At 33.0% G+C, this 25597-nt stretch overlaps 4 protein-coding genes across 6 annotated transcripts; 1 reads left to right on the top strand and 3 right to left on the bottom strand.

Annotated features, from left to right (window-relative positions):
- The first annotated feature begins 401 nt into the window (after positions 1 to 401).
- Positions 402 to 4361, top strand: LOC143585471 (serine/threonine-protein kinase D6PKL1-like). 3 transcript variants are annotated; one of them, XM_077067252.1, is made up of 3 exons: positions 402 to 519; positions 1286 to 2389; positions 3311 to 4361. In XM_077067252.1, exons 2-3 carry the CDS (start codon positions 1332 to 1334, stop codon positions 4212 to 4214), a joined length of 1962 nt encoding a protein of 653 aa, XP_076923367.1. In that variant the 5' UTR covers positions 402 to 519; positions 1286 to 1331; the 3' UTR covers positions 4215 to 4361. The 3 variants fall into 3 exon arrangements, with proteins under 3 accessions (XP_076923367.1, XP_076923369.1, XP_076923368.1); XM_077067254.1 differs by having other exon boundaries at positions 411 to 519; positions 1291 to 2389; XM_077067253.1 differs by lacking the exon at positions 402 to 519 and having other exon boundaries at positions 1205 to 2389.
- A 1684-nt stretch (positions 4362 to 6045) lies between these two features.
- On the bottom strand, positions 6046 to 10719 carry LOC143585474 (leucine carboxyl methyltransferase 1 homolog). The gene is made up of 12 exons (XM_077067257.1): positions 10546 to 10719; positions 9446 to 9534; positions 9210 to 9349; positions 8971 to 9100; positions 8767 to 8866; positions 7768 to 7888; positions 7618 to 7665; positions 7431 to 7514; positions 7277 to 7341; positions 6632 to 6683; positions 6396 to 6434; positions 6046 to 6299 (listed from the first exon to the last, which is right to left on the bottom strand). The coding sequence occupies exons 5-12, from the start codon at positions 8775 to 8777 to the stop codon at positions 6228 to 6230; spliced, it is 492 nt and encodes a 163-aa protein (XP_076923372.1). The 5' UTR covers positions 8778 to 8866; positions 8971 to 9100; positions 9210 to 9349; positions 9446 to 9534; positions 10546 to 10719; the 3' UTR covers positions 6046 to 6227.
- Positions 8845 to 9545, bottom strand: LOC143585467 (leucine carboxyl methyltransferase 1 homolog). Its single transcript, XM_077067250.1, has 4 exons — positions 9446 to 9545; positions 9210 to 9349; positions 8964 to 9100; positions 8845 to 8866 (listed from the first exon to the last, which is right to left on the bottom strand). Exons 1-4 carry the CDS (start codon positions 9543 to 9545, stop codon positions 8845 to 8847), a joined length of 399 nt encoding a protein of 132 aa, XP_076923365.1.
- An 8400-nt stretch (positions 10720 to 19119) lies between the features above and the next one.
- LOC143585466 (ethylene-responsive transcription factor 13-like) lies at positions 19120 to 19632 on the bottom strand. The gene has a single exon (XM_077067249.1). It carries the CDS (start codon positions 19630 to 19632, stop codon positions 19120 to 19122), a length of 513 nt encoding a protein of 170 aa, XP_076923364.1.
- Between the last annotated feature and the right edge of the window lie 5965 nt (positions 19633 to 25597).

Genomic DNA, 25597 nt, shown 5'->3' with positions numbered 1-25597 from the left:
TCGAATAATATTGAATGATCAAAATTTTGAACTTTATCTAAAAAAATCATGTTTTAGAAGTATCATAGACCCAAATAAAATTTATAAATTCTAAAATGTTTTTAAAAAAATTTCACATTATAAAAATCTTTAATAAAATAAAAAAAGTAAAAACATTAACTTTGTAATATTTGTACACACAACCAAACACTGTATGTGTGTCTATATATGTATTCCCAGAGAGTAAAGTGCTCCATCTCCAATGGAAAAGGAAAGAAAAAGCAAATAATAATAATAATAATAATAATAATAATAATAAAGGAAATAGAGTCATCTCCTGTCGTCGTCATCACTTGTCTCTCTCTCTGCATTCTCAGATCACTTTTATTTTTATGCAGACGAGACGAGACCAGACCAGTAAGCAATCTCACTCTCTTCTCTCATTTACACCTCCTTCAACATTCAGATAACCAATAGATACACCAACCAACCTCTCTCTAATTACATACACCTCTTTCTTCATACTCAGATCTGCTGCTGGTAAGTCACTTCAGTTAACTCTTTCTATCTTCAACTCACACTTTTGTTTACTTGGGTTTGATTTGCTTTATCTCTTTGTTTCTGATCTTATTATTTCATATTTTAATACCCGGTGATGTGATGTTTTTGTTGCTTCGATTAGGTCAAAATCCGATCCATCCGTCAAAACCCTTTTCTTTTCTTTTTTTATTATCTTGAAATTTGTTATTGTTAGCTCATGCTTGTGGAATTCAATTTTAACCAGGGTTCACCAGCTCGTGTTTTCTTCCCTCCATAACACCCAAAACTTTGTTTTTAGAAGAATCGGATTTGCTATTAAAAAAATGGGTTTTGGTTGCCCGTTTACCTGCCATTTTATTATTATTATTATTATTATTATTATTATTATTATTATTATTATTATCATTATTATTGTTATTGTTACTTTTCGATTCATATTATTACCTCATGCTTGTGAAATTCAATTTTAACCAGGGTTCAGCGAGTCGTGTTTTCTTCGGTCCATTAGACCCAAAACATTGTTTTTAGTGGAATCGGATCCCCTATCCAAAAGGGGGTCGCGGTGCAGCTTATTGTATGTCACTTTGTTATTATAATCAGTTTGTTTTATTAAACTAAACCCTAAAATGCCTAAATGATGCAGTTTCCTTTAATATCTTATATATGGTCCACAACCATTTTATGTTAGATTCATATTTTGGTAAACCTTGTTTATTTACACTGAATTATGCATCGTATTCACTAACGTTTGCTTAATCTTTTGCAGAATAGTGATAAAGAGAATGCTGATTAATGTTATACTATAAGCAGAAATGAGAAGAGTTCATGATTCGCAGAAGCTTCCGCTTTCAAGGGAGATTTTTGATATCATTCAAGAAGATATGAATCATTTAAATACACAAACACAAGGTTTTCAACATTCTGGTTTACCGGTGTCTGCGAGCAAATATAAAGGGAAAAACTCTTTACAGGATGATGTTTTGAAAGGAAACGATGAATGTTATGATATCGGTTCCACCTCGTTCTCGGGAGCTAGTCACCCTCCGGAGCCTGTTGACATGGATTTAATGAGGCCTGTTTGTGTCCCGATCGGTCAAAAAACTTCCACAAAAGGTCTGTTTCTTGAAGATCTTTCTATTCGCGTTTCAGGAGTTGAAGAAAACCCCTCACGAAATACAACAAACTCGCCCGTATGTCGAGATTCTGATTTTAAAGAGTGCGTTTGGGATGTTTCTTTACCTCCAAGTGGTAATGTAAGCCCGCATAGTAGCATCGACAGTACAGGTGTCGTTACATCAATGAGCACAAGCACGTATCGTATGAGTGACGGTATGCTAAGTGTTGACCGTGGTGGAATTACCAAAATGCCCTTTCGAGGGGAATGTTTTGAGAGTGGGAAAACGAGTATAAGTCGAGCGAGTGATAGTAGTGGTCTAAGTGACGAAAGTAACTGGAGTAACTTTACCAATGGAACCAACAAGCCTCATAAAGGTAATGATCCTAGGTGGAAGGCGATTCTTGCAATAAGGTCACGAGACGGGCTTTTGGGTATGAGTCATTTTAGGCTGCTTAGGTTACTCGGGTGTGGTGACATTGGCAGTGTTTATCAGTCCGAGTTGAGTGGGACCCGTTGTTATTTTGCAATGAAGGTGATGGACAAGGCTTCACTTGCTAGTAGAAAGAAGTTGTCTAGGGCTCAAACTGAAAGAGATATATTACAACTGCTTGATCACCCGTTTTTGCCTACTTTATACACTCATTTTGAAACCGACAGGTTCTCGTGTTTGGTTATGGAGTATTGTCCAGGTGGCGATTTGCATACATTGAGACAACGCCAGCCTGGCAAACATTTTTCCGAATATGCAGCAAGGTATGCATTCAATATACTTGTTTGTCAAATTTCACATGAAATAACTGTACTAAATACAGAAATAGGCTTGCAACGAACGGATCATTATCTTATTCATGTTCGTTTGTTCAGAAAGTAAAGCATGTTCGTGATAAACGAATCGTCATGAACATACACGAACAAAGATAACTGAACATAGATGACGAATGTAACTGAGCTAAAACTAGTTAAGTAATGTGAAAAACAACGTGTTGGGCCTAAAAGGTTATAATACTAGACTAAATTGTAATGGGCCAAAAAAAATCAAATGAATATGTTAATGAACATAAGCAAACAAACATATATGAACATAAACAGGAGTAACATTCACGAACACTGATGAATGAGTGAGACGAGTTAATGTTCGCTCATTTAGTTAAATGAACAACTCTTTTTGTTCATGATCGTCCGTTTATTAAATAAACGAACATAAACAAACCTCCCAATGAATGGTTCACAAACTGTTCGCTGAATGTTCGGTGGGCGTAAATTTAGCTAATAGAGGAAGGGTCAAACGGGCTAAAAGTTGCCCAAAGTCCTAAATTCGTTTAGAGATTTGAATTATTATTATTATTATTATTATTATTATCATTATTATTATTATTATTATTATTATTATTATTATCATTGTTGTAATAATCTTATCTCTTTGAAAAAACAGGAAGTATTTGTGGGTCAACCGACTCGTTTTAGATAGTACAAAAACTGATCCGTTTTAAACCTCTCTGGTTTCATATAGTACTAACAATGACCCGTTTTAAACTTGACCCATTTCAGATGATACTAAAAGTGACCCGGTTTAAACCTGGCCTGTTTCAGAGAGTACTAAAATGACCTGTTTTAAACCTGGCCTGTTTTAGATTGCACTACAAATGATCCGTTTAAACTCTTTGCCTGTTTCAGGTTTTATGCTGCTGAGGTTCTGTTAGCTCTCGAGTATCTTCATATGCTTGGAGTCGTATACCGAGACCTGAAACCCGAAAACGTGTTGGTACGCGATGATGGTCACATAATGTTGTCCGACTTTGACCTCTCATTGAGATGCGCAGTATCACCCACCCTCGTTAAATCATCCTCGTTAGATGCCGATCCTACTAAACGAGGCCCGAATAGTGCATTTTGCGTGCAGCCCGCATGTATCGAGCCCACGTCCGTCTGCATTCAACCCGCGTGTTTCCTCCCGCGCTTTTTCCCTCAAAGAAGCAAGAAAAAACGAAGCCCCAAACCGCGAACCGACCCGACTCCTCTTTTTGGTCAACTCCCTGAACTTGTAGCGGAACCAACCACGGCCCGGTCAATGTCATTTGTTGGGACCCATGAATACCTAGCCCCTGAAATTATTAAAGGCGAGGGACACGGAAGCGCGGTTGATTGGTGGACGTTTGGGGTTTTCTTGCACGAGTTGCTATACGGTCGGACCCCATTTAAGGGTGCGGGAAACCGAGCCACTTTGTTTAACGTGGTTGGTCAGCAGCTACGGTTTCCTGAGTCACCGGCTACTAGCTACGCAAGCCGGGACCTGATCAGGGGTTTGCTTGTGAAGGAACCGCAACATCGGCTCGGTGTTAAACGTGGGGCTACCGAGATTAAACAACACCCATTTTTTGAAGGTGTGAATTGGGCGTTGATTCGGTGCAGTACGCCTCCAGAAGTGCCCAGGCCTGTGGACCCCGAGCTGCCTGTGAAGTTTGGAGCGGTTGACCCGGTTGGGGCGGGTAGTAATAGTAAACGAATGGCGGGACCAGGACCAGGACCGGGAGCGGGGGTTAAACCGGGAGGTAAATATCTTGATTTCGAGTTCTTTTAGGTGTAATTCATCATGTAATGTTTAGAATTGTTATTGCTTCTTGTTGTTGAGTTGTAAGCGTTGACTGTACTCAATCTATATATTGTGTTATCACCCTAGAAGTTGTTAGTTATTTACCGACCAACTGCCAAATTTTACTGGTTTAGCTTGGATCAATCAATCAGTCATACCCAGTAAGGTCCCACCAATAGCATAGCTATAAGTAGGGTCTGGGAAGGGTGAGATGTAGGCACACCGTACCTCTATCCACATGGATAAAGAGGTGGCTTTCAGAGAGACGCTCGGCTCTAACGTACATATGTATGAAACAATACAAAGGAAATTAGAGTTTAAAAGTAATAATAATAATAATAATAATAATAATAATAACAATAATAATGATATTAATACTATTTATGTAGAGAATATTATTATGGTGTGTGACTAAAATAAGGTAAATAGAAGCCCTAAGGTATTCTTTTCTCCCTAAAAATCCTTAACTTTAATTCTACTCCTCCAAGAATTTCTATCCTCAACCATGTCATCGGAGAGGTTTAGATCTATCAAATCATGCTTAATCCTCTCATCCCAAGTCAATTTAGGTCGGCCTCTACCCCTTCTCCCCTCTATAGTAATGTTTTCTATGAATCTAACAGGATTCGTCTTTTGTCACTGGTTTAGCTTGGAGATTTGTCAAAATGAATCATACTGGTTTGACTCATATTTTATGGTTTAAACTAGTGTTATTTATGATATTATCCGAAGCATGACACGAAAATAATCTGGTTTTGGGCTGTCATATCTAATTTGTTTAATAAACGGGTAGTGTTCGTGTTGACATATTTAAGCTTTTTTTAAATAAACAAGTTAACATAATAGTTATGATTAACCCTACCCTTTTTTTTTACAATGCACCAACCTAACACGTTTTTAACTTTATTATGACTCGCTATTTGTATGACACGTTTAAACAAATGGGTTTAATGGCTCATGTTTGTGTTACACGATTTTAAACGTGTATGGGTATTCATGTCAACCTGCCATGATTGATGCCTCTAGACAAAATAATAGTGCAAATGAGCCGAGCCCGAACCTTATACTACTCGAGCTTGGCTTGTTAAGACTATTTTGAAGCTTGAGCTCTAGATTGGCTTAGCTCAGCTCGAGTTAATTTGAGAAAAACCTTAAAGGAGTCTAAGCATAAAACTACATAAGTTTTGACGAGCCTAAACAATCTTGCCATTCAAAGCTTGGGCCCGGTTTCATAAACTAAACGAGCTTTGTTTAGGCTTGGGTTTGGCTTGCTTAACTTTTTATCAACAATCTTAAGTTTGTTAAGCGTGGCTTAGCCTATTTGCACCCATTGTTTAAGAAGGTCAAACTAGTTGGTTTGGAGTTTAGACCACTATCCTTTTGGATGTAAATTTCAAGAATTGTCACCTTTACCACATGGTGGATGATGAAGATAAATTATTGAGACATCTCTGATCTTTTGAGTGGTAAGTGGGCATACGACACTTTATTTGACTAGTCAACGAGTAGGGTCGTCCAAGATAATGCTGAGTTTTGGGCCCTCATTCATGATAGCAACTAATGAAAAATGGTCATATTTTAGTATTTTGCACTCAAATCATTTTGTTTTGATGGGGAGGTGACCACCAAGATTGTTGTTGAGATTTTGAGGATTGAATCTTTTTGTTTCTACTTCAAGTTTTCTATTTGCATAATTGGCCATCAATCACTATGTTGTCATGATACCTCTCTTTATATTAGAAAATAACATTATAACATAATATAAAACACAAAACAAAAGGGACCCACACATAGTGGTTCATTTGGTGAAACCTAAAGAAAAAGCAAAACAATCATTTCTTTAGATTCAATCAAAACCACCACCACCACTATCCACAAGATTCAATCAACCACATAAAAACAAACTAATAAAGCTTTCCCCATTTTGGGTACCATGTGCTAGTCACATGACACATGTGATGTAAGTGATTATATCATATAACATTATAACTTATGGCTTTTTCATGGGGATGATGTTGCAGACGCACCGGTTACATGCTGGTCTTTAGGAAAACCATAATCCTCAAACATGCCCTGAAACAAAATGCATTAGATGGCTTGTTAACAATGGGTTGCTATGTTGTGGTTTGGTAATTCCATGTTTTATAACAAATTGTACGCAGAACGTACCATGGCATCGTTGATTGCACAAGTGACACAATAGTGCTCCTGGAAATAAACATTGGAGGAATAACAATTAGTATTAAGGTTGCCTTTTTGAGCATTTTTAATTCTTTTTAGAAAGTTAACTTTGATTTCTACTTGAAGTTGAACAAAATTCAAAATTTAGTTTCAGAACTATTTGTTTTGACTTTCAGGGTAAAACAAATTTCTTTTCGCTATGAGATATTAGGATAGAAACTTGCCTGCATCATATACCATTCTTCAAACTCATCAAACAATTCCAACCGTTCGATCCTAATCAACCAAACATGGATAAAAATCTTATAAAATATATTTAATGAGCAAATTAACGAGAGTAAATAAGGAAACTTGTTAAACAGATTACAAAAGCTTTTGAAAGATGTTCAATTGTTCATCACTTTTACTATACCTAGTCATGTAAATGAACAGGACAAATAACTAAACACGAACAACTAAAGGAACAGGGTTTTCTTGTTCATGTTCATTCGTTAAGAAAATGAATGTGTTTGTCTATGTTTGTCAACAGTATAAAAGAAAAGCTTACAACATAACTGAGCTAAAATTAATTAAAAATAAGCGTCTACAAAAATATACTGGGCCTCCTAAAAAGCTATTAAAAGTTTAAAACTAGACTAAATTGCAATGGGCCTGAAAAACTTAAATGAATATATTAACAAACTTAAACAATAGTTAAGTAACAAACATAGAAAGCAAACTAACGAACATAAATGAATGGCGAGACATGTGTTCATGTTCGTTCGTTTAACTAAGTGAACAAAAACTTTAGTTAGTCTTCGGTCGTTTATTAAATAAACTAACATAAACAAACTACCTACCGTACGGTGTTTATTCAAAAAAACAAATACCTTTGTCGTTCTTGAGGTTCAATGAAGCTAGTATATATCTTCAGCATATCCCACGCAATGGCTCTCTATAACTCATCATAAATATCCGTTAATACACATGAACTTTGTATTAATTAATTATTATTATCTCTGAGATTTCACATCTAAAACATACCTGCCAGCCTCGGTCAAGAAAAAGTTTTTCCTTTGCATCCAATGTCGGTGTAGCATAGATGCCTAATAACCCGCACCCCCGACTCTGAAAAAAAAACATAAACTCACATCAATGTTGCATATGATCAATGTTGAGCTTTTTTAATGATCATTTAAGAGAGAAAAAAATAGAATCCATAATATATTACCTCCAAATTTCTGATCATTTGTTGCCCAAACGCATCATGTGGATTAATCTATTATTGCAGGAAAATATATTATGACGACATATTGAAAGGATATAAAAGATATAAGGATTAATCTATATGTTCGTATTCATATGATTAAAAATTAAGTACCTGCTCGTATAGAAAGAATACTGATGTGGAGAATGTTCTAGAAGCCCATTCAACAATGGCATTGCTTGACTCAGGATCCAAGTATATTAGCACACATTCCGCGATTATAAATGCTGGCAAGCTGATGATAACAAAATCTATTTAATAAAGGTAATCAACAAAGATATTATTTTTCATGTTATTACTGTGAAATGTAGACACACAAGTAGGCCTGTAAATGAACCGAACAAACGCAAACAGAGCATGTTCGTGTTCGTTCGTTCTTTAACCGAACAAACTATCGTACACAAACAATCAAAAGAACGAGGGTTCCTTGTGTGTTCGTTCGTTAAGAAAATGAATGTTCTCGTGCTCGTTTATGTTTGTTTGTTAATAGTATAAACGGACACTTCACGAAAGTAAACAAACAAGCATAACTGACTAAAACCAATTAAAAAGTAAAGGTGAGCAACATTGAGTTGTGCCTAAAAAGTTATTAAAACTAGACTAATTATAATTAGCCTAACAAATTTAAATTAATATATTTATGACATAAACAAGTAGACTAACTTATGATAAACAAATTAAAATGAGCAAACGTAGATTAAACTAGACTAAACTATAACAGGCCTAAAAAATTTAAATTAATATATTAACGAATTAACAAAAATGAATGTCAACAAACAAACATAAGTTTACTTAAATGAGCGAATGTGATAGAATGTTTACGGAGATAAATGAACAAACGAGACATGTGTTCATGTTCGTTCATTTAACTATATGAGCAAAAAGTTTTGCTAATGTTTGTTCGTTTATTAAATGAACTAACTTCTCGCCAAACGATTCACTGAACCATCTATTCTTTTACAGGCTTACACAAAAATGATTGTTCTATCTAGGTTGTCAATAAAAAATTGAATAAGCTTTAGAAGGAAACATAGACCACATAATATCTTGAAAACGGTAACACCATTTCACTAAATTAAGATATTAACATGAGAAACTAACTGATGCACATACCTTGGATCCATATGAGCTAAAATCAGGTCATTTAAACATTGTATATCCCTCAAATCAACTGGTAGAAGTTTGTAATTATCACTTATTACTTCTCCTTTCTCTGCAAAATTGCAGATAAAAAAATAATGAAATTAATTATCAAAGTGTCCGATATGAAGAAGTGTTTCTTGAATTCTTGTTAAAGATATTTTACACACCGATTACCTTGAGATATTGACGCTGTCTCACTGATCTTTCCCCTTAACTGTGGAGAATTTTCAATAATGGTTGACTTTTTACAAGTCACCTCCTTGAAATCAAGTTCAACATACAAATGTGGGGCCCGCCCTTCATCCTGCCAATGATAAAGATTAACAAAAATAATAACAACAGCAACAACAAAAATAGTAATAATATTAACAGTAGTACTACTTGTTTAACAGAAAATGAGTCAAATGACAAACCTTCAACTGAAAATATGTTGTATCAAAACCGGCTCCTAGTGATAATATCTGCTTTTTAATGTGACCTTCATTCGATTTCGATTCACTATTCAGAAACTGATGGAGAAACTTCCGGAATGTAGCCCAACGTGCAAAATAACCTTCAGAAGACGAACATCAATATGCGAAACAATAACAAAGTCATCAAAAAGACATATAACATATAATTTTTGGTAGCAAAGGAAACATTAACATACCACGGTTTATTATCGGAGATCTCCTAACGGGCCTCCTTACAAACAAATGCACATAATCATCTTTGATATATCCTTTCTTGACACAAGACCTTTCAACCATACATAGAAAACAATAACTATCACCGTCCAAAAATTATATAAAAAATGAATCTTTATATTATATGGATGCCATATCAAATGTTACTCATAAATGAATATTATTTTTAAAAGGAATTGAGTCATATGATGCAAACGACCAATCATAGGAAGAAGAACAAAAGATTTGTGACACAAAGTTACCAAGTTTATGCATTACATTTCTATAACTTGACAAAAACCCTAGTTCTTATGAAGTGCGTGTAGGGTGTGAACAAGCCAAACTGAGCTCGACTTGTTTTGACTTACAAGAGATCGAGCTCAGCTTGTTTCGAGATGTTATGCTAAAGCTCGAGATTGGCTTGTTACGAGATTTTTTTCTAAAGCTTAACCTTGGCTCATTTCAAGATCTTTTTCTAAAGCTTGAGATCATCTCATGCGTTGGTTTTTCAAGCTCGGCCCATTTATAATTTAGTAATTAATTTATATACATTTTTAAATTTTTTTTTATACATTTTGACTTTTGCGAAAAACCTTAACAAGCCGAAGCTCAGCTGCGCAGTGTGAAACTAATGCAAAGAAATCCAAAAGATTTAAAACTTAGAAAATACACACAAGGCTCGTTAAGGATCGACAAGCCTAAACGAGCTTCCCATACAAAGCTCGGCTCGTTTCGAGCTTTTTTGTTTATCAATCCTAGCTCAAGTAGCTCGCGAGCAGTTCGGCCCGTCTGCACCTGTTCTACAATAAAAATGTTTGCTTGCAACATACATATGTATTAGAAAAGGTAATTAATCACATTTTACATAAATTGAAAATCTAGGGTTTGCAATAACATTCTCATTTAGGGTTGAGTTTAAGGCAATTAACTGCATCCGTGATTTGAATTTCAATCAGTAGCAATAGTATGCAACAAAACCTAATTGATTAATCAAACTCAATGTGACAATTACGTATAGTGTTTAGATCAGAAATGTAAAACGTAAGAATGCATAAGTGATGGAAATTAGGGTTAGGGTAAGTACAATTTGCTGGCGGAAGCATCGTCGTTAGTCGCTTGAACAGCTGCTTTGTTACTGCGTCAGTCTCCTCCTCCTCCTATTATTGATTTATCCATCAATTTCAATTGCAGGCAGGAAGAAGAAGAAGAAGATGCTTTGAATTGAATCCACCTGCGTCACTGATGCCTTCAAACTTTCTCCTAAAAAAACGGGAAAATGTTATTTGTGAATATTAAATGTTTTTAAAACTTGGAAAATTGGATTTTAATAATCCCAACTTAGTGCAGTTGGCCGATAATAATCCCAACTTTAAAAATAGCTGTCACTGGTCCCAACTTTCACACTATTTGTTTTCATTGGACCTCCGTTAAAAAATTTAACGACGTTAAGTTTTTTTCAAATTTTAGATTGATATTTTAGGGCTTTTGATCAGAATGAGAATATGAATCGACTTATGTAAAACTTAACTCGAAATGACGCTTTAAACAGTTTAATTTTTGTTAATTAAAAGTTTAAACATCGGAATTGAAGCATCATTTAGTCATTTGGACCCACCGTTTGATGGTAAGTTTTACATCATCGACTCGTATCCTCATTCAGAACAAAAGCCCTAATATCAGTTTGAAATTTGGAAAAAACTTAACGTCGTTAAGTTTTTTTTAACGGAGGTCCAATGAAAACAAATAGTGTGAAAGTTGGGATCAGTGACAGCTATTTTCAAAGTTGGGATTATTATCGGCCAATTGTATTAAGTTGGGGTTATTAAAATCCAATTTTCCTTAAAACTTTACGTGTGGTTTGCTAGAACATCGGATCAGACTGTCGTTTTTTATTTTGTAACGGAAAATCGGTTTTAAATCCAAGAGATTTTTGATATTTTTGCAGCCCGTATTTTCCAGAAATAACTAACATAATTGATAAAATTGAAACAGGTAAAAACAGTAAACGACGATTCGTTAATCAACCAATGTTGTATCATGCAAATCCAATGTTGGTTTATTAACGTCTTTTGTAATTGACTAATTTCATTTACAAAGTAAAAACTTTCTATCTAACTCGATCGTTATTCATGTGTGATGTTTATTAATGTACTTTTGGGTTATTTTTTAGTTGAAATTGTATTTATATGAGATTACAGGGTAAATTATTTAATTCGGTTGAATCTCCCGATACGTTCCGGTTCAACCGATTGTACCATTTTGAACTGAATATGGTACGAGTAAAATACCCGTTTTTAACACATTGTTTGTAACTATTGATTTGTATTGTTTTATTGAAACATGAGGTTTTAGTTATTGTAGTTGGCTTTCAGGTGATGGGTTTCTTTGAAATAATAGATGGTGGATTTGAACAACCCAACACTGTCTGCAATTGCAGGTGTCTGAGGTCGCCTTTTGATATTAAGTTACCCTAGTTAACTGAGCTTTAGTCGTTCACAAAAAAATCTAGTTGGTTAGCGGGTTCGTTAGTTGTCTTGTTGGCTCAATCGTGTGACTCGTTTAAGTTATAGCCATAATGTATATAAGTTATAAGATTTATAGTTTATTAATTTTGCATTGTGTGCACGTTAAAGATATTATGTTTATTGTTTGATGATAAACACGAGTGAGAAATATAAAATCTAGAAACTATATATATGTTTTTAAATAAAGGAGTTGACTCGAGGTTTCACGATTTGAGCTCGAACAAAACATTCAAGTTCCTTAAAATAAGCGGGTTGAACCAATATAGCTCGTTAGCCCGATCCGAATCCCAATCCCAATCCCATATTGATCAGCTTTTTTGTGACCCTAAAAATGAACATAATAATATTTAATGTTAAAATTATTAAACTTGAACTAACAGAGAATAAAATTTTGTTAACAAACAAAAACAAATGCACGAACACTTTCATATTTGTTTCTAAGATAAATGTATAAATAAAAATGAAGAGCATACATACAATAACATAAAAGCCAAGTAACCAGCCCTTGTTTGTTTATATTTATGCATACATATAACCGACACATTTTCCTGTATTTTATTAATACGTTAAATAAACATTAATGGTACACGTGTGCCGGTGGCGGATTCATGCAGAAACCTTAAGGGTAACGCTCGACGTTTTCTTTAACGCATTTCATACAATGTAAACAATTTATTTTTTTATCGTAATTCATATAGTAACCGATTTTTTTACTTTATTCATAAAATATTTTTTCTTAACTTGGTGTTAGACCAATATTATCATTTTTTTTTGAAATTTTCATTTAAAAAGGTTGTTAATAAGATTTTGTCGTTTCACCTTTCAGGTTCCTAATTTTAGAAGATACAAAATATAGAGTCTAAATTTCTAATCAATTCCAAATTGCATTATCAAAATATCCAATAAACCATAATCAATCATTTAAATACTCAATTGCCGATAAAGAAATCCAAATTAACAATTTATATAAACAAATTAACAATTACAATTTTAGATAACAAGTAAAATAATACCAAAACTAAACAAGTAGAAGTCAAACCATGAAAGAGAGACCGTGGAAACCCCGACTGTCGCCCACTCGGCTGCGACGTGGAGGTCTAGTGATCGGAGGAGGGCAACAGGGGTCAGGACAACGTGGGGTAGAAGCAGCGTGGTGTGGACAATGGATGAATGAAAGGTTGTTTTGTTAAATGTTAATGTCTGGGCTAAACCAAGTGTCCAAGGGGAACAACGAATTATGATTATATTTGGTTTGAACCTTAATCTGGTTGGTCTTTAAAATTTGGGTTGACTTTAATTGGTTTTACATTTTAATTTGGTTGTGCTTTAAACAAACATGTATAATGTTATTTTTTTTCATGGGGTAGCGAAATAAGAAAACCAAAAGGAAAAATCTGCACTACTGGTGAAAAGTTGAGAGGTAGCGGAGGCCACCCCTGGTTACATGCGAAGTCTGCCACCGACGTGCGCGTTCACGTCTATATAAATGAATCAAACTATCTATATAATTGCATACCATAAAATCCTATGTGTCGCTCTCAGGTTGCTCCCCCCATTCTTTAGAGCCACCAGATTGCTTGATATATAAATGAAGGCTTCTCATGTATTTGACCCGAATTCGCGGGTATGGGTCTTACCAAACCCGGATAGTCTTTAAATGGGTTATAACATCTCATTTATTTGTAACACTAATTCATAAGCAAACAATAATTTTCACGGGTTATGGGTCTCACCAAACCCGGATAACCCTTAAACGGGTTATAACATCTTATTTATTTGTGAAATAACCCCTTAATTATCAAAGAATAATTTTCACGGGTTATGTGTCTTACCAAACTCTAATAGCCCTCAAATGGATTATACGATCTCATTTATTGATAAACACTTTCATTATCAAACCCTAATTTAATTTATCTGCTTTACATGTTCTTCGTTGCTGGTCTATCATCTCCATCGTCAGTTATCTTCCAGTACTACCCACCATCGTCAACTACATCAACGCCTCTTTTTTCATTAGACAAATATTTGTGTTCATGTTTGTACATTTAAAAAAATCAACATGCTCGTGTTCGTTTATTTTTGTTTGTTAAAAAACTAAAAAACCTAAACATCTCAACTGATAAAACCCAGACGTTAAAAGTATAATAACAAACTAATATATATGTATTAAATTAAAACAAAACTACGTTAAAAATAAAATAATCATTATAAAATAGCAAAACAATAAAAAACAAAACTTTAAATAAACTCCCGTAACACGGGAGGATCAAACTAGTCAAACATAAAACACGCGTGTTTTTTTAATTAAATGAGCAATCAAGATTTTTATTCAACAACGATTTACTAAACATTCGACACTAGAATATAAATTAATTTTACGATCACATTGTCAGTGGTGTGGCTAGCCTTTTGCCAGACCTGTTTTACATATGATAAATAAAATTTCTTTGTTGTTTCTTTGTTTGGTTGGTCATTAAAAGAAAGGAAAATTACGATGAGAAATTAACTTTTCAGGTAACTATTTTACATGTGATAGTTACTCCCAACCAATGTTGCAAAAGTTGCGAGGTGGTCTCTAGGCGACCGACCCCCTTGAAAGGAGTACTCAGAGTACTCGGGGAGTAATCGGAGAGTACTCGGACATGGTAAATACAAAGAAAATTAATATTTGGTTATTATATATATGTCAAATATCATAAGTTTACTAATATTTATAACAAAATAAGTAAATATCAATATAAATAAAAGAAATACATTTTTAAATATAAAATATTCTAAAAATTACTAATCATTAATTAAAAAATGATATTTGTTCTTTAATATTATTGAAATAACCATTATGTTTTATTTTTTTTGAGTCAAAATCGGTCCAAGTTCACCGATAAGATGTGATTTTGGCTGAAGTTGACCACGTTTGACTGATTCTTAGTAACTAGACGGATTTACAGAAACTCGCCTCGGTGACATACCTTGTAGCGAGTATTCAAAGAGTACTCGGCCTTGTAATCCTACTTTTACAACATTGCTCCAAACTAATCACCATTACTGTGGTTTGTAAATGTGGTTACAAGCTTATAGGCAATTATTATGGGCTTTAAAAGTAGCCCACAATAAAGTAGAATTTTGTGCTTCTTAGCCATTTGGAAGGACATGTCACTTTTTCTTAATGGTTGTATTGTATAATACTACATCACTATATCTAGCCCCGCTAGGCCACTACATCAAATAGGAAAACATACAACAAAGTTTTATAAATAAAGGAGACATATACCTTCGAACATGTAAAAAAAAATAATATGTAAATTTTGTGACGATCTTAAGCTTTTATCAGATATTCATACTTACAAGCCTATAGGTTAGACTATTTCATCACACTTTAAGAACATTAAAATTTAGGTCGCGGGAGAAATATTTGCTAATTTTTTAAATTTATCAATATGTTAAGAAGTCATGTACATCTACCTTATAATGTGTTCTAATAAAGGATAGAGACTAAACAATTAATGAAGTGACGCTAACGCTGATCGACTTAGACTTGTAAATATGCTATAACTAGTAAGAAACAAAAGAAAGAGGATGAAGCAATGTAAGACTAGAGCGAAAGTAAACAAACCAATTTGAAAGTGTCCCCCCTGGTTAAGACGATTGTTTTATTTAACAACTTTTGGCATGTGTATAAATGCTTTCTCCTTTTTATTTGATCATAATGCAAGTCGTCATCACCTGAAATTCGTTAAGAGAGAAAAACAACATGCTTTGTGGACTTTGGTCATAATGCAAGTTGTCATCACCAGAAATCTGTTACTAAAGAGCCATATCAAATGTTCATGGTAAAGGAGAGGGTGCCAAATCAGACGTTAATGGAAAGTGGACAGTGGTGGTTAGTGGCAATGATACTTGGGTGGCGGATTAGGGCTAGTGATGGGCTAGGTTATCAAATTTCCATTCTAAAAAAGCACCACAAACTCTTCTCAGTATGATCAGTAATTCATGAGTAAAACAATATTAAACAATGGCTAATTACATTTTGACATTCATAACTTCTAAACCACCTTTTGTTTATCTTATGTCTCAAATAAAAATAAAAGGTTCAGGTTTAAGTCAATCATAACTACTTCCAACATAACTCCTTAATCTATTACCCATGCTGCAATTAATTGATACATGCTAAAGAAATCAATAGGTTCAAGTGTGCTAAGGCCAAGTTAATTGGTAGGTTCTTGAATCACTACAAGCTTTCTGAGAGTTTCATAATATTTGTTCGAGTCTTTATTTGATAAGAAGCAACAAAATACAGGTAAAATATTACAATTAAGTTTGTTTTGCACTGTGGTGTTTAAGGTGCAATTTTTCAGTTTTGTATTGTTTAGAGTGTTGTTGATCATCATCTTATACTGTTCGGTATGCAACATAGAAGTTACACAAATGTATTGTTTAATCTATAAATATATGTATTTTGTTTCTGTGATTAGGTTATTCTTCTTTGTGGAGCTCCTGGAACTAGCTAGAGCAAGACAATAGCCAGAGCAATTGCTACCAATATATATGCTTATTTCTTGAAGGTTGTATATGTATATATACATATTTTAAATTGGGTGATGTAACTTCTGTGCAAAATTTAGTAAGAGGATTGGAAATATCAGGTTTTTACTACATGGTCAAAATTATCATTAGTTAACTAGCTCAAAATAATTATATTTCTTTATATGTTTGTTTGTTTTCATAATTAAGGTCAATTCTAATTAACCAAAATTCAAATTTTGAGCTCCATTCCGTTTTGAACTATTCAAATTCAGTTTCAAAAATGTAGATTCAATTTTGAAGTATATAGTAGTTTCTAAAAAATACAATTTTCATTTATGTATTTTGTATAACTTTTTAGGTGAATTCGTATCAACCCAAATTTAAACTTTTGAATTCAATGTTGCAGGCTTCTTATGGGGCCTAAATTTGGTGCATTTACTTTTGGTTTTGATATTATGACTGGACGGGCATAAAACTAGTTAGTAGAGATTGTCAACATTCAAAAGAAAATCAAATTAGAAGCTAAAATAATTAATGGTTTTGAGTGTTTTTTGACTTCACAAGTCTAAGTAATAGCAATAATACGGCATTATCAACGAATTAATTCTACGTTGAAGACTTACTCCCTTCTAAAAAGAAGCTTCCGTTCTAGAATCAACAAAAACATCAAAGCAGGAGTAGTCAACATGGTAGGGCAAAGAAAAGGTTATCAAAACCGGAAAAAATTCTATAAAATCCTAAATCGTATACTGTCATGTTATACTCGTTACTGCAACAAATTTTATTTCGAAGACAATAATGTCGTGGTCCTTATGTCACAACGATTATTTATAACTGTCACATGTCACCGTTTTCAGTGGCGAAGTTTGGACTAAGACACCGAGGGGGCCGGACTCAAAATGTATAAAAAATTTCACAAACGAAAGCGGACGGGCTCAAATTTTCGGCCAAAAACGGCTAAATTTACATTATGTATAAAAAATTTCGCCCGAAAACGGCTAAAATTTACACTGCGTATAAAAAATTCGACCGAAACGACTAAATTTACACTACGTATAAAAATTTTCGCCCGAAAACAGCTAAAATTTACACTACGTATAAAAATTTTCGACCGTAACGGCTAAATTTTACACTACATATAAAAAATTCCGACCGGAAACGACTAAATTTACACTACATATAAAAATTCGTATAAATATTGTCGGGCGAAAACGGGTAAAGTTACAAGTGTTGCGTAAAAAAACAGGGGGGGGGTCGGGGCCACCCCGTGCCATTTGGAACCTTCGCCACTGACCGCTTTACCAAGATGTATCAACACTAGTTGTTTAATGTTGACTATCACAAAACATGAAAGTTGTTGGGAATTATAAAGTGGGAATTAGATCCGGTACAAATAAAATTAGCTACTAAACATACAAATAAATAGAGTAATTATAATTTTGAGTTAAGTAATTATAACAACATGTTATCTCTGAATACCCTGATCAAGGCCAAAGAATTTCTTGCCGCTACCATATAGTATTTGTCTCTACCCAGTCACCCGGTGTAATAATTACTATAGTTCAAAAGTTATATATAGTGTAATAATAATTACTCTAATGTTAACATAACTACTCTAGTTATTTATATACTCTCACGATAAAAGTAAATTATATTTGATCCAAACCTTTATAAAAAGTAAGACATAATGCAAAACATCTTCTATCAAACACTATGATATTGTATGTGCTATATACATATAGTTAGTGTCGCTTTTAAGTAAATAAAAAAAAATCATAATCTGGCGTGTTAAATCATTTTATTAAAAAAGTTGGTAACACAGGCTACTTTAAAACTAACTATTGTAATAATGTGGGGAAAATAACGAGATTGTGGGGTTAACTAGACAAAATTATTGTTTAGTTATAAATCCACATGGTTTTAAAATTTGATTCTAACAAAATAATAAATAAATACACATGGTATACTTTATTATATATGAAAATTCCAGAAACAAAATGAAAACATTTTACAACTAAAAAGGGTACTATAGTGAATCATTTGATTTTGACCTAAATAAACTTTAGCAAATCATTTTTGAAAACCCGTCATCTTGACCACCCCTTTGATTGTGATAAGTATACTATGCTAACATGTTATGTTAAACTATATATGTAACAAACATGCTGCTAGCCAAGGTTCAATTCTCTTAATTAGAATTGTACGTCTGTCCTATTGGATTGTCATTCACCTGAGAAAATATATCAAATACTCAAATAGTTTATACTTGTACATATCCCTAAAGATTTAAAGGCAAACATAATATCTCGAATCGGTAGGGCTTTTAGTTTATATCCGGGGGTGAGGCTTCCTTTAGCCCCCCAAACCGCCCCCCCACACTCTCTTTTTTATCTTCAGCAGCGTATATTTATGCGTCTTTATATTGTCATCAAAATTTTAGGTTTGTTACATGCACCAATTTGCACAAAAATTTCAATTACTAACTTAATATAATATAGATGAATTAAAAAAGTTCCACTTTTTCCCACAAAATAAAATTCAAACAATACTAAAAATCAACAACTAATTAATACTCAAAACACAAACATTCTTCAAAATTCAAAAACATATTATTTAACTTGATCATCTACATTAGAGCTTCCATCCACCGTGGTAGGCTCACCACTACTCGTCTTTGACCGCTTCAAACACCCATCATTCTCCGCACTCCTCCGCCTTGGCGTCACCCTCACCGGCTCCGCCATGTTAGCACCAACCAAATGCGGGAAATTAACCATAGCTCGAGACCCACGAATCTTATAAGCCACTCTATCATAAGCAAAAGCTGCATCCACAGGCGAATCATAAGTCCCAAGCCATATCCGAGCCCCACGCTTCGCGGGGTCTCTTATCTCAGCTGCAAACTTTCCCCATGGCCGCCGCCTCACACCGCGGAACTTCGTCCACTCTGAAGGCGTGTGGTTCACGTCTGCCACGTGTTCTTTGTTCTTTAGGGTTTCTGAAGTGCCCTCTGATGGCACATGTGGAGTACTTGTTGTTACGAGAAGCTCCGAGGTGGTATCAGAGTCGTGGAGTAGTTGGTTTTGAAGTAAAGCAAGGAAAGAGAGATTAGGATTTGACATGGCTAGGGTTTTGGGAGGGAAGAAGAGGTAGAGATTGATATAAGTTTTATGTTTTTGTGTGTATATATGGATGAAGTGAAGTTAGTATACCATAATAATTTATATATTCTTTAGGGTTCAGTTTCATTATTATTTAATGGGTGTCGCTAAACGTACCCCTCATACTTCATTTTAACTAAATATACTTCTCCTCTTAATTTATTACATAAATTACAATTAGCTCTTAACATTATTAATTTACATAACAGTCCCTACAACATTACTTTCATTTGATAACCTCCACTACATATATCAAATTAAAAACTATCAATTTATTTTTTAATATTAATATTTTTAATATTAATATTATAAATATTTATAATATCTTTTTTATTTTTAATAGCATATATAATATCCTTATTTTACCACTTTATCTTTTACAAAATAAACCAAAAACCCAAAACCCTAAACCCGAAATCCAAAACCTTAAACCCTAAAACCTAAACCCTAAACCCGAAACCCTAAATCCTAAACCGTAAACCCGAAACCAAACCCTAAACCCGAAACCGAATTCTAAACCCTAAACCCCAAACCGAACCCTAAACCCTAAAACCGAAACCCTAAACCCGAACCCTAAACCGTAAAACCGAAACCCGAAACCGAACCCTAAACCCTAAACCCGAACCCTAAACCCTAAAACCGAAACCCAAAACCCTAAAATCGAAACCATAAAAAGAAAACGCAACTTGTAAAAAAAATAATATTAAATCCTTACTTTTGTTCTATTTTGGTAATTATATGATTTCAAGGGTTAATATGAAAGTTGGTTTTTCCAACCGGGAAAGGGGGAGGGTATGACAAGCAACCAGGAATGATACATTTAGCCTAACCCTTATTTTTATTTAATTTATCATAATATTTTGTAAGTTTTAGAGGAGATTCACCATAAAATATCACCAGGTGTCATATGTCTTTATCTTTTTTTTCCCTTCTTGCTTTGTCAAGTGATGACAATTTAATAGGTGTTTTTCAAGGCGTTTGTTGTATACTTGTATTGGCAACGGTACCCGTCTATTTTAAAAAAGTCACAATGCTTGTCAGTTGTCATATCTTATTATGCAAGTTTGAACTCCCTTACAATGGCGCTATCTATATTTCACAACGCACACATAACTTGAATTCAAACTTGAAAACCTTCAAAGAAAACCTTAGCCTTGTTCTTGAGTTTTTTAACCAAGAAAAGAAAAGGAAATGAAAGGAAAGGATAAGAAAGAGAAGAGAAGGGAAGGATTTTTTTTAATTAGGTGTGTTATTGAGTTAGAATGAAATTAGAGGAACGGAAAGGAAAACTATGTTAAAAAATAGTTATCCTTAATAATCAACCCATTTTTGGGAGGATAACTTATTAGAAAAATACATTAATTTAATCATTCCTAACTCCTCCTACTCCTTTCTATCATAAAAAAACTCAAGAACACCCATTTTTTAACTATCCTTAGTTTTCATTTCCTTTCCTTCCTTTACCCAAATGACTAGCAAAGAGCTAACCCAAAATAATTACGAACAGGTGAACACCTACACCTTACACACACCAAAATACAACATAAATTCAAAATAAGAACACACAACCACACTTTACACACACCAAAATACAACATAAATTCAAAATGAGGACGTACAACCAATCCTCTCAATACCCACCATTTGATTTATTGGAACTTATATTCCACAAAAGAAATTTTATTTCCGCAAATCATGATATTTTTGTTTGTTATTTTCTTTTTACAAAAGCATCACATTTTTTTAATTTGAATTGTTATTTATTTTATTTTTTTTGAAAGGCTAATATACGCTCAAATGAGCATGAATACTTTTCCCCATCTTTTGAGTCAATTATCATTAAATGCTCATAAATTTCAAGCATAACTATATTCTAGCTTCATTGACAAATTAAGTATAGACTATCACATTCTCATTATATCTGGTTTTAAACTTTACTTGATGAAGGTTGGTGTGCATTTAAGGTTACACGTTTAATCGTAGTCTTTGCTACACTAGTATATATGATGGATTGAAGCTATAGGGTGTTCACTTTGACTTTTTCCAACTTCTGATTTAACTGATACTAATATTTCTATTTTAACAAAAGACTACAACTTTTGTCACTTGTCAAGCTCATAGCCTTTCTCATATTTTTTCAACAAATTTTCATATATGATTCTTATTTTTAAGTCAATTCAATATATGAATCAAGTTTATGTTTATTAAATGTAAATATTAACTGATTCTTTCACTAACATTAATGGTGAAATAAGAAAATATCAAAATTGAAATGCAGACCTATTATAATAAAATTTGAAAGTCACAGATAATTGCAAATTAAAAAAAAGTGCATTATTGTCGAAGAATTTGGATTTGTATGGTTTAATTATTAAAATAGGTCATATTTGTTATGTATTTTAATCTATAACAAATATGACTTTTTTCTGTCATCTATTTATCTGACTTTTTTGTGTAGTATAAAGGGTTTTAGAAATAAGAAGATCCATATTAAGTTTTAAATATTTTATTTCATAACTCAGACCAAAATGCTTCAGAAGCATATGTTTTATGACTTGATTTATACTTTTTCTATACATTCAAATATGTTTAATTTAATATGTCTTATAATATAAATTACTTAATTAAAATAAATTTGATATTTTAAACCAAAAAATTTGTTTCAACCCCATTTCATTATTTTCATTTTCCAAAAATCATTTATGATATTGAAACCTAGAATATCGTTTTCATTAGTTATTTACATAATTCCTATATATATTAACTTATTAATTTTATTTTTTTACAAATTCAACGAATTGAGGTTATGTTAGTGTTATATGTTGATTAATACATAATCAAAGTGTTTATTATGGTTTATATTTAAAATAATAAAAAATAAACAATCGATTCATTATATGTTGAATGAGAATAATCGACTTGGACTAAATCCTGATAACGCCAACGACTAAGGCTTAGCCTTTAGTACCTAAAAGTATATATGATTTAAAAACTAAAAGTTTATTTTTGTTGACCTGAAACCTAGAATTCTGACCCAAAAACCAACCCGAATTACTTCGGTTCAGGTTCATATTAGTATTTTCTTGGGTTCGAGTTTCTCGGGTCGGGTTAGTTTGGGTTTGGGTACGGGTTTTCTTGGGTTGGGTTTCAGCTTACAGGTAAAAGTGACAGTTCTACTTCCAATTATTATATATAAGAATCACTACCTTCACTTTATGCAACTTTCAATCTTCTAACTTTCTTCTAACAAAGAATAATCACTATTATTTGAACATGGTTGTAAGGTTAGTATGTATTTGTCATTTTCCTGACAATTACATTCATATGGAATGAAACAAATCATTTTGTTATAGTTTAATTTTTGGTTTTTATGTTGCTTGATTATACAATTTTTAATTGTAAAATATAAAATCAATTAAAAATTTGTCAAACACAGAATATTAATGACAATAAAATTATCATGATCAATCATATTCAAATTCTAAATATTCTAAGGATGATTATAACATCAAAGTGTATGTAATATGATTTTTGGGATAATCATGTTTTTTTTATAAACATGAGCAGATGTTCTTAAATGACATCATATTAATTGATTAAAAGCTATGATATTTTATTTGTATGAATATTTTTTTAATGGTTTCATGGATATATTATCATTTATCTAGAGTTGGTATTTATTTGGAGAACCTTTTTTGTCACACAAACAACTATACGTGGCTATATCAAGAGTTACAGGCAGTCCAATATGTTACCTTATTAAGAGTTAAAACCAGGTATGGACTAAAGATTTTGATTTTTGATAAACAATGTATACCTACTAATACAATCACAATGTAGTGTAGAAAGAATTTTTACTTATTTGTAACATATTTGTGTAATCTTAATATGTTACTTTATTAAGAGTTAAAAGCAGAAATAGACTAAAGATTTTGATTTTTGATAAACAATATATACGTTACTAATACAATCACAAATGTAGTATAAAATGAAGTTTTTACTTATTTGTTACATATTTGTGTAATCTTAGTTATCTAATTTCTGTAATTTTAATGTTAATTGTAATTGTATTAACAATATATGATCAATTTGTTGAATGTATTTCACTTAATAGTTAAAGTTAAAATTTTTCATCAATTACTCGTGTAATACACGGGCCTCAAACTAGTTCCGTAATAAAATGTTATAAGTAGCTAGTATACTAGTAATAGGTATTGTACATACCCGTTCATCTAATAACAAACTAATATAAACAAAAATTTCTTTTACAACCCTACGGTTGTTAGTTTACCGTATTATTATACTTATTTGTTTTCGATATCACGTAACTAGTTTGTTTATTTATTTGTGTATATATATGGATAGAATAAAAATAGTTTAAAGTTTACTACAAAAGAGATATATATATCCAGGATCCGGGTCGAAACTAAAATACCAACTCATCAAAAGGGAAAACATCAAAAAGAAACAAACCCACAGGTGTGCCCTGGAGCAGCTAGTCTGGAGATGCCACCTGGATAAAGATACACATAGAGACCACCGGCTGTACCAGACTTTGTAGGCCTGGAGCAGCTATTCTGGAGATGCCACCTGGATAAAGGTACACATAGAGACCACCGGTTGTACCAGACTTTGTAGGTATAAGCACCAAAAGGGTGGTGTCACCTGTACATAAGGTACGCATGGGGCCAGACCACTGCGACAAATGCACAAGGGAGACAATAGTACGGTACAGTGGGACCTGTGCAAAACGGTCTCCATAATCTCCACTATGACGGTTGCAGAAGGGACAAGCCAGATATTCCTCATGACACATGACCCAACAAACATTTCATATATACGGCTATAAATAGAGACCTCATCAAACAATGAAGGGATTCAATCCTCATTCTGTCAACTCTCTTCTTATTATTCATCACTTACCATCCTTATTTTCATGTCAAATGGTGATTACATGATGCCTCTTTCCTTTAACAAGACTAACGACGTTTAGTTTTGCTGTTTGCTTATATGCTTCAACATGATTCAGGATTCTCAATTCACCGTACCTTGTGAAAATATCCGTATAAACTCAGGTTTTGACTCATGTTTCTTCACATACATATCAAGTAACAATATATATATATTTAAAATAGTTTATACCGCAAAAGGTCAATTTCATGCTGCTATTATATGTAAAATAAGCAAAAGTTTATGATAGTATAATGCTTGAACTTTATTAGTAATACTAAATAAAAATTTGAAATTTTAAAACAACATTAATACTCTAGTTTTTATTATTTTATATATTAAACTAATAAAATATTTGTTTCAAGTTTAATAATTTTCTATAACTTATTTCTTTATTTTAGTTACATACAACAAGATAAAGAAATAATTGAATACTGAAATAAAAAGGGTCCTGCTAATAAGACACCCACATTCAAAATTCACACATCTTTCATACGACTCTTACTGACTTCCGTACTCTGACATCCACCAGCTTTTTGGAAAAGGTGTTTGACCAGATTCTTAAACGAGTCGTATGACTTATACGAGATGATGCTGATATTTATACGAGTAGTATAGCCTATACTACTCGTGTATTGCCCATACACGTACCCTCTAGACGAATGGTATAACCTATACGAGTCGTTTTAAATCTTTGTACACCCAGGGCCGTCTCCAAGAATTGTTAAAAAAAAATTGGGCCAAGGACGAATTTTTTTTGTATAAAAATGAAGTTAAAAAGTTTCAAGTGAGACTACAACCCACAACCTTTTAGTTAGAAGTCATTCTCATTTGCCACTAAACCAAACAAGTGGTTGTGTAATTAAGTTTAAACGTCAAATATACACAGTGTTTTTCATACACACACACACACACATATATATATATAACTTAAAAAACAAAAAAAAACTCTTTTTAAGAAAAATAAAAAATTTAT

The sequence above is a fragment of the Bidens hawaiensis genome, unplaced genomic scaffold (genome assembly GCF_021521415.1).
Source record: "Bidens hawaiensis isolate Kalapana, Puna unplaced genomic scaffold, B.hawaiensis_p1.1 tig00033857_1, whole genome shotgun sequence".
In the NCBI taxonomy this organism is placed as follows: Eukaryota; Viridiplantae; Streptophyta; class Magnoliopsida; order Asterales; family Asteraceae; genus Bidens; species Bidens hawaiensis.
The sequence above is the reverse complement of the archived record's forward strand: the minus strand, read 5'-3'. Positions and strand labels throughout refer to the sequence as shown.

What these genes read in the sequence shown, in the direction of transcription:
- LOC143585471 (XM_077067252.1), top strand. Translation starts at nt 1,332, where the DNA reads ATGAGAAGAGTTCATGATTCGCAGAAGCTTCCGCTTTCAAGGGAGATT. An exon ending in TTTTCCGAATATGCAGCAAG is followed by an intron (nt 2,390 to 3,310) that starts GTATGCATTCAA and finishes TGCCTGTTTCAG; the next exon opens with GTTTTATGCTGCTGAGGTTC.
- LOC143585474 (XM_077067257.1), bottom strand. An exon ending in TTCTTGACCGAGGCTGGCAG is followed by an intron (nt 7,342 to 7,430) that starts GTATGTTTTAGA and finishes GATGAGTTATAG; the next exon opens with AGAGCCATTGCGTGGGATAT. An exon ending in GTGCAATCAACGATGCCATG is followed by an intron (nt 6,300 to 6,395) that starts GTACGTTCTGCG and finishes ATTTTGTTTCAG; the next exon opens with GGCATGTTTGAGGATTATGG.
- LOC143585467 (XM_077067250.1), bottom strand. Translation starts at nt 9,545, where the DNA reads ATGGTTGAAAGGTCTTGTGTCAAGAAAGGATATATCAAAGATGATTAT. An exon ending in ATCTCCGATAATAAACCGTG is followed by an intron (nt 9,350 to 9,445) that starts GTATGTTAATGT and finishes CGTCTTCTGAAG; the next exon opens with GTTATTTTGCACGTTGGGCT. An exon ending in CAACATATTTTCAGTTGAAG is followed by an intron (nt 9,101 to 9,209) that starts GTTTGTCATTTG and finishes TATCATTGGCAG; the next exon opens with GATGAAGGGCGGGCCCCACA.
- LOC143585466 (XM_077067249.1), bottom strand. Translation starts at nt 19,632, where the DNA reads ATGTCAAATCCTAATCTCTCTTTCCTTGCTTTACTTCAAAACCAACTA.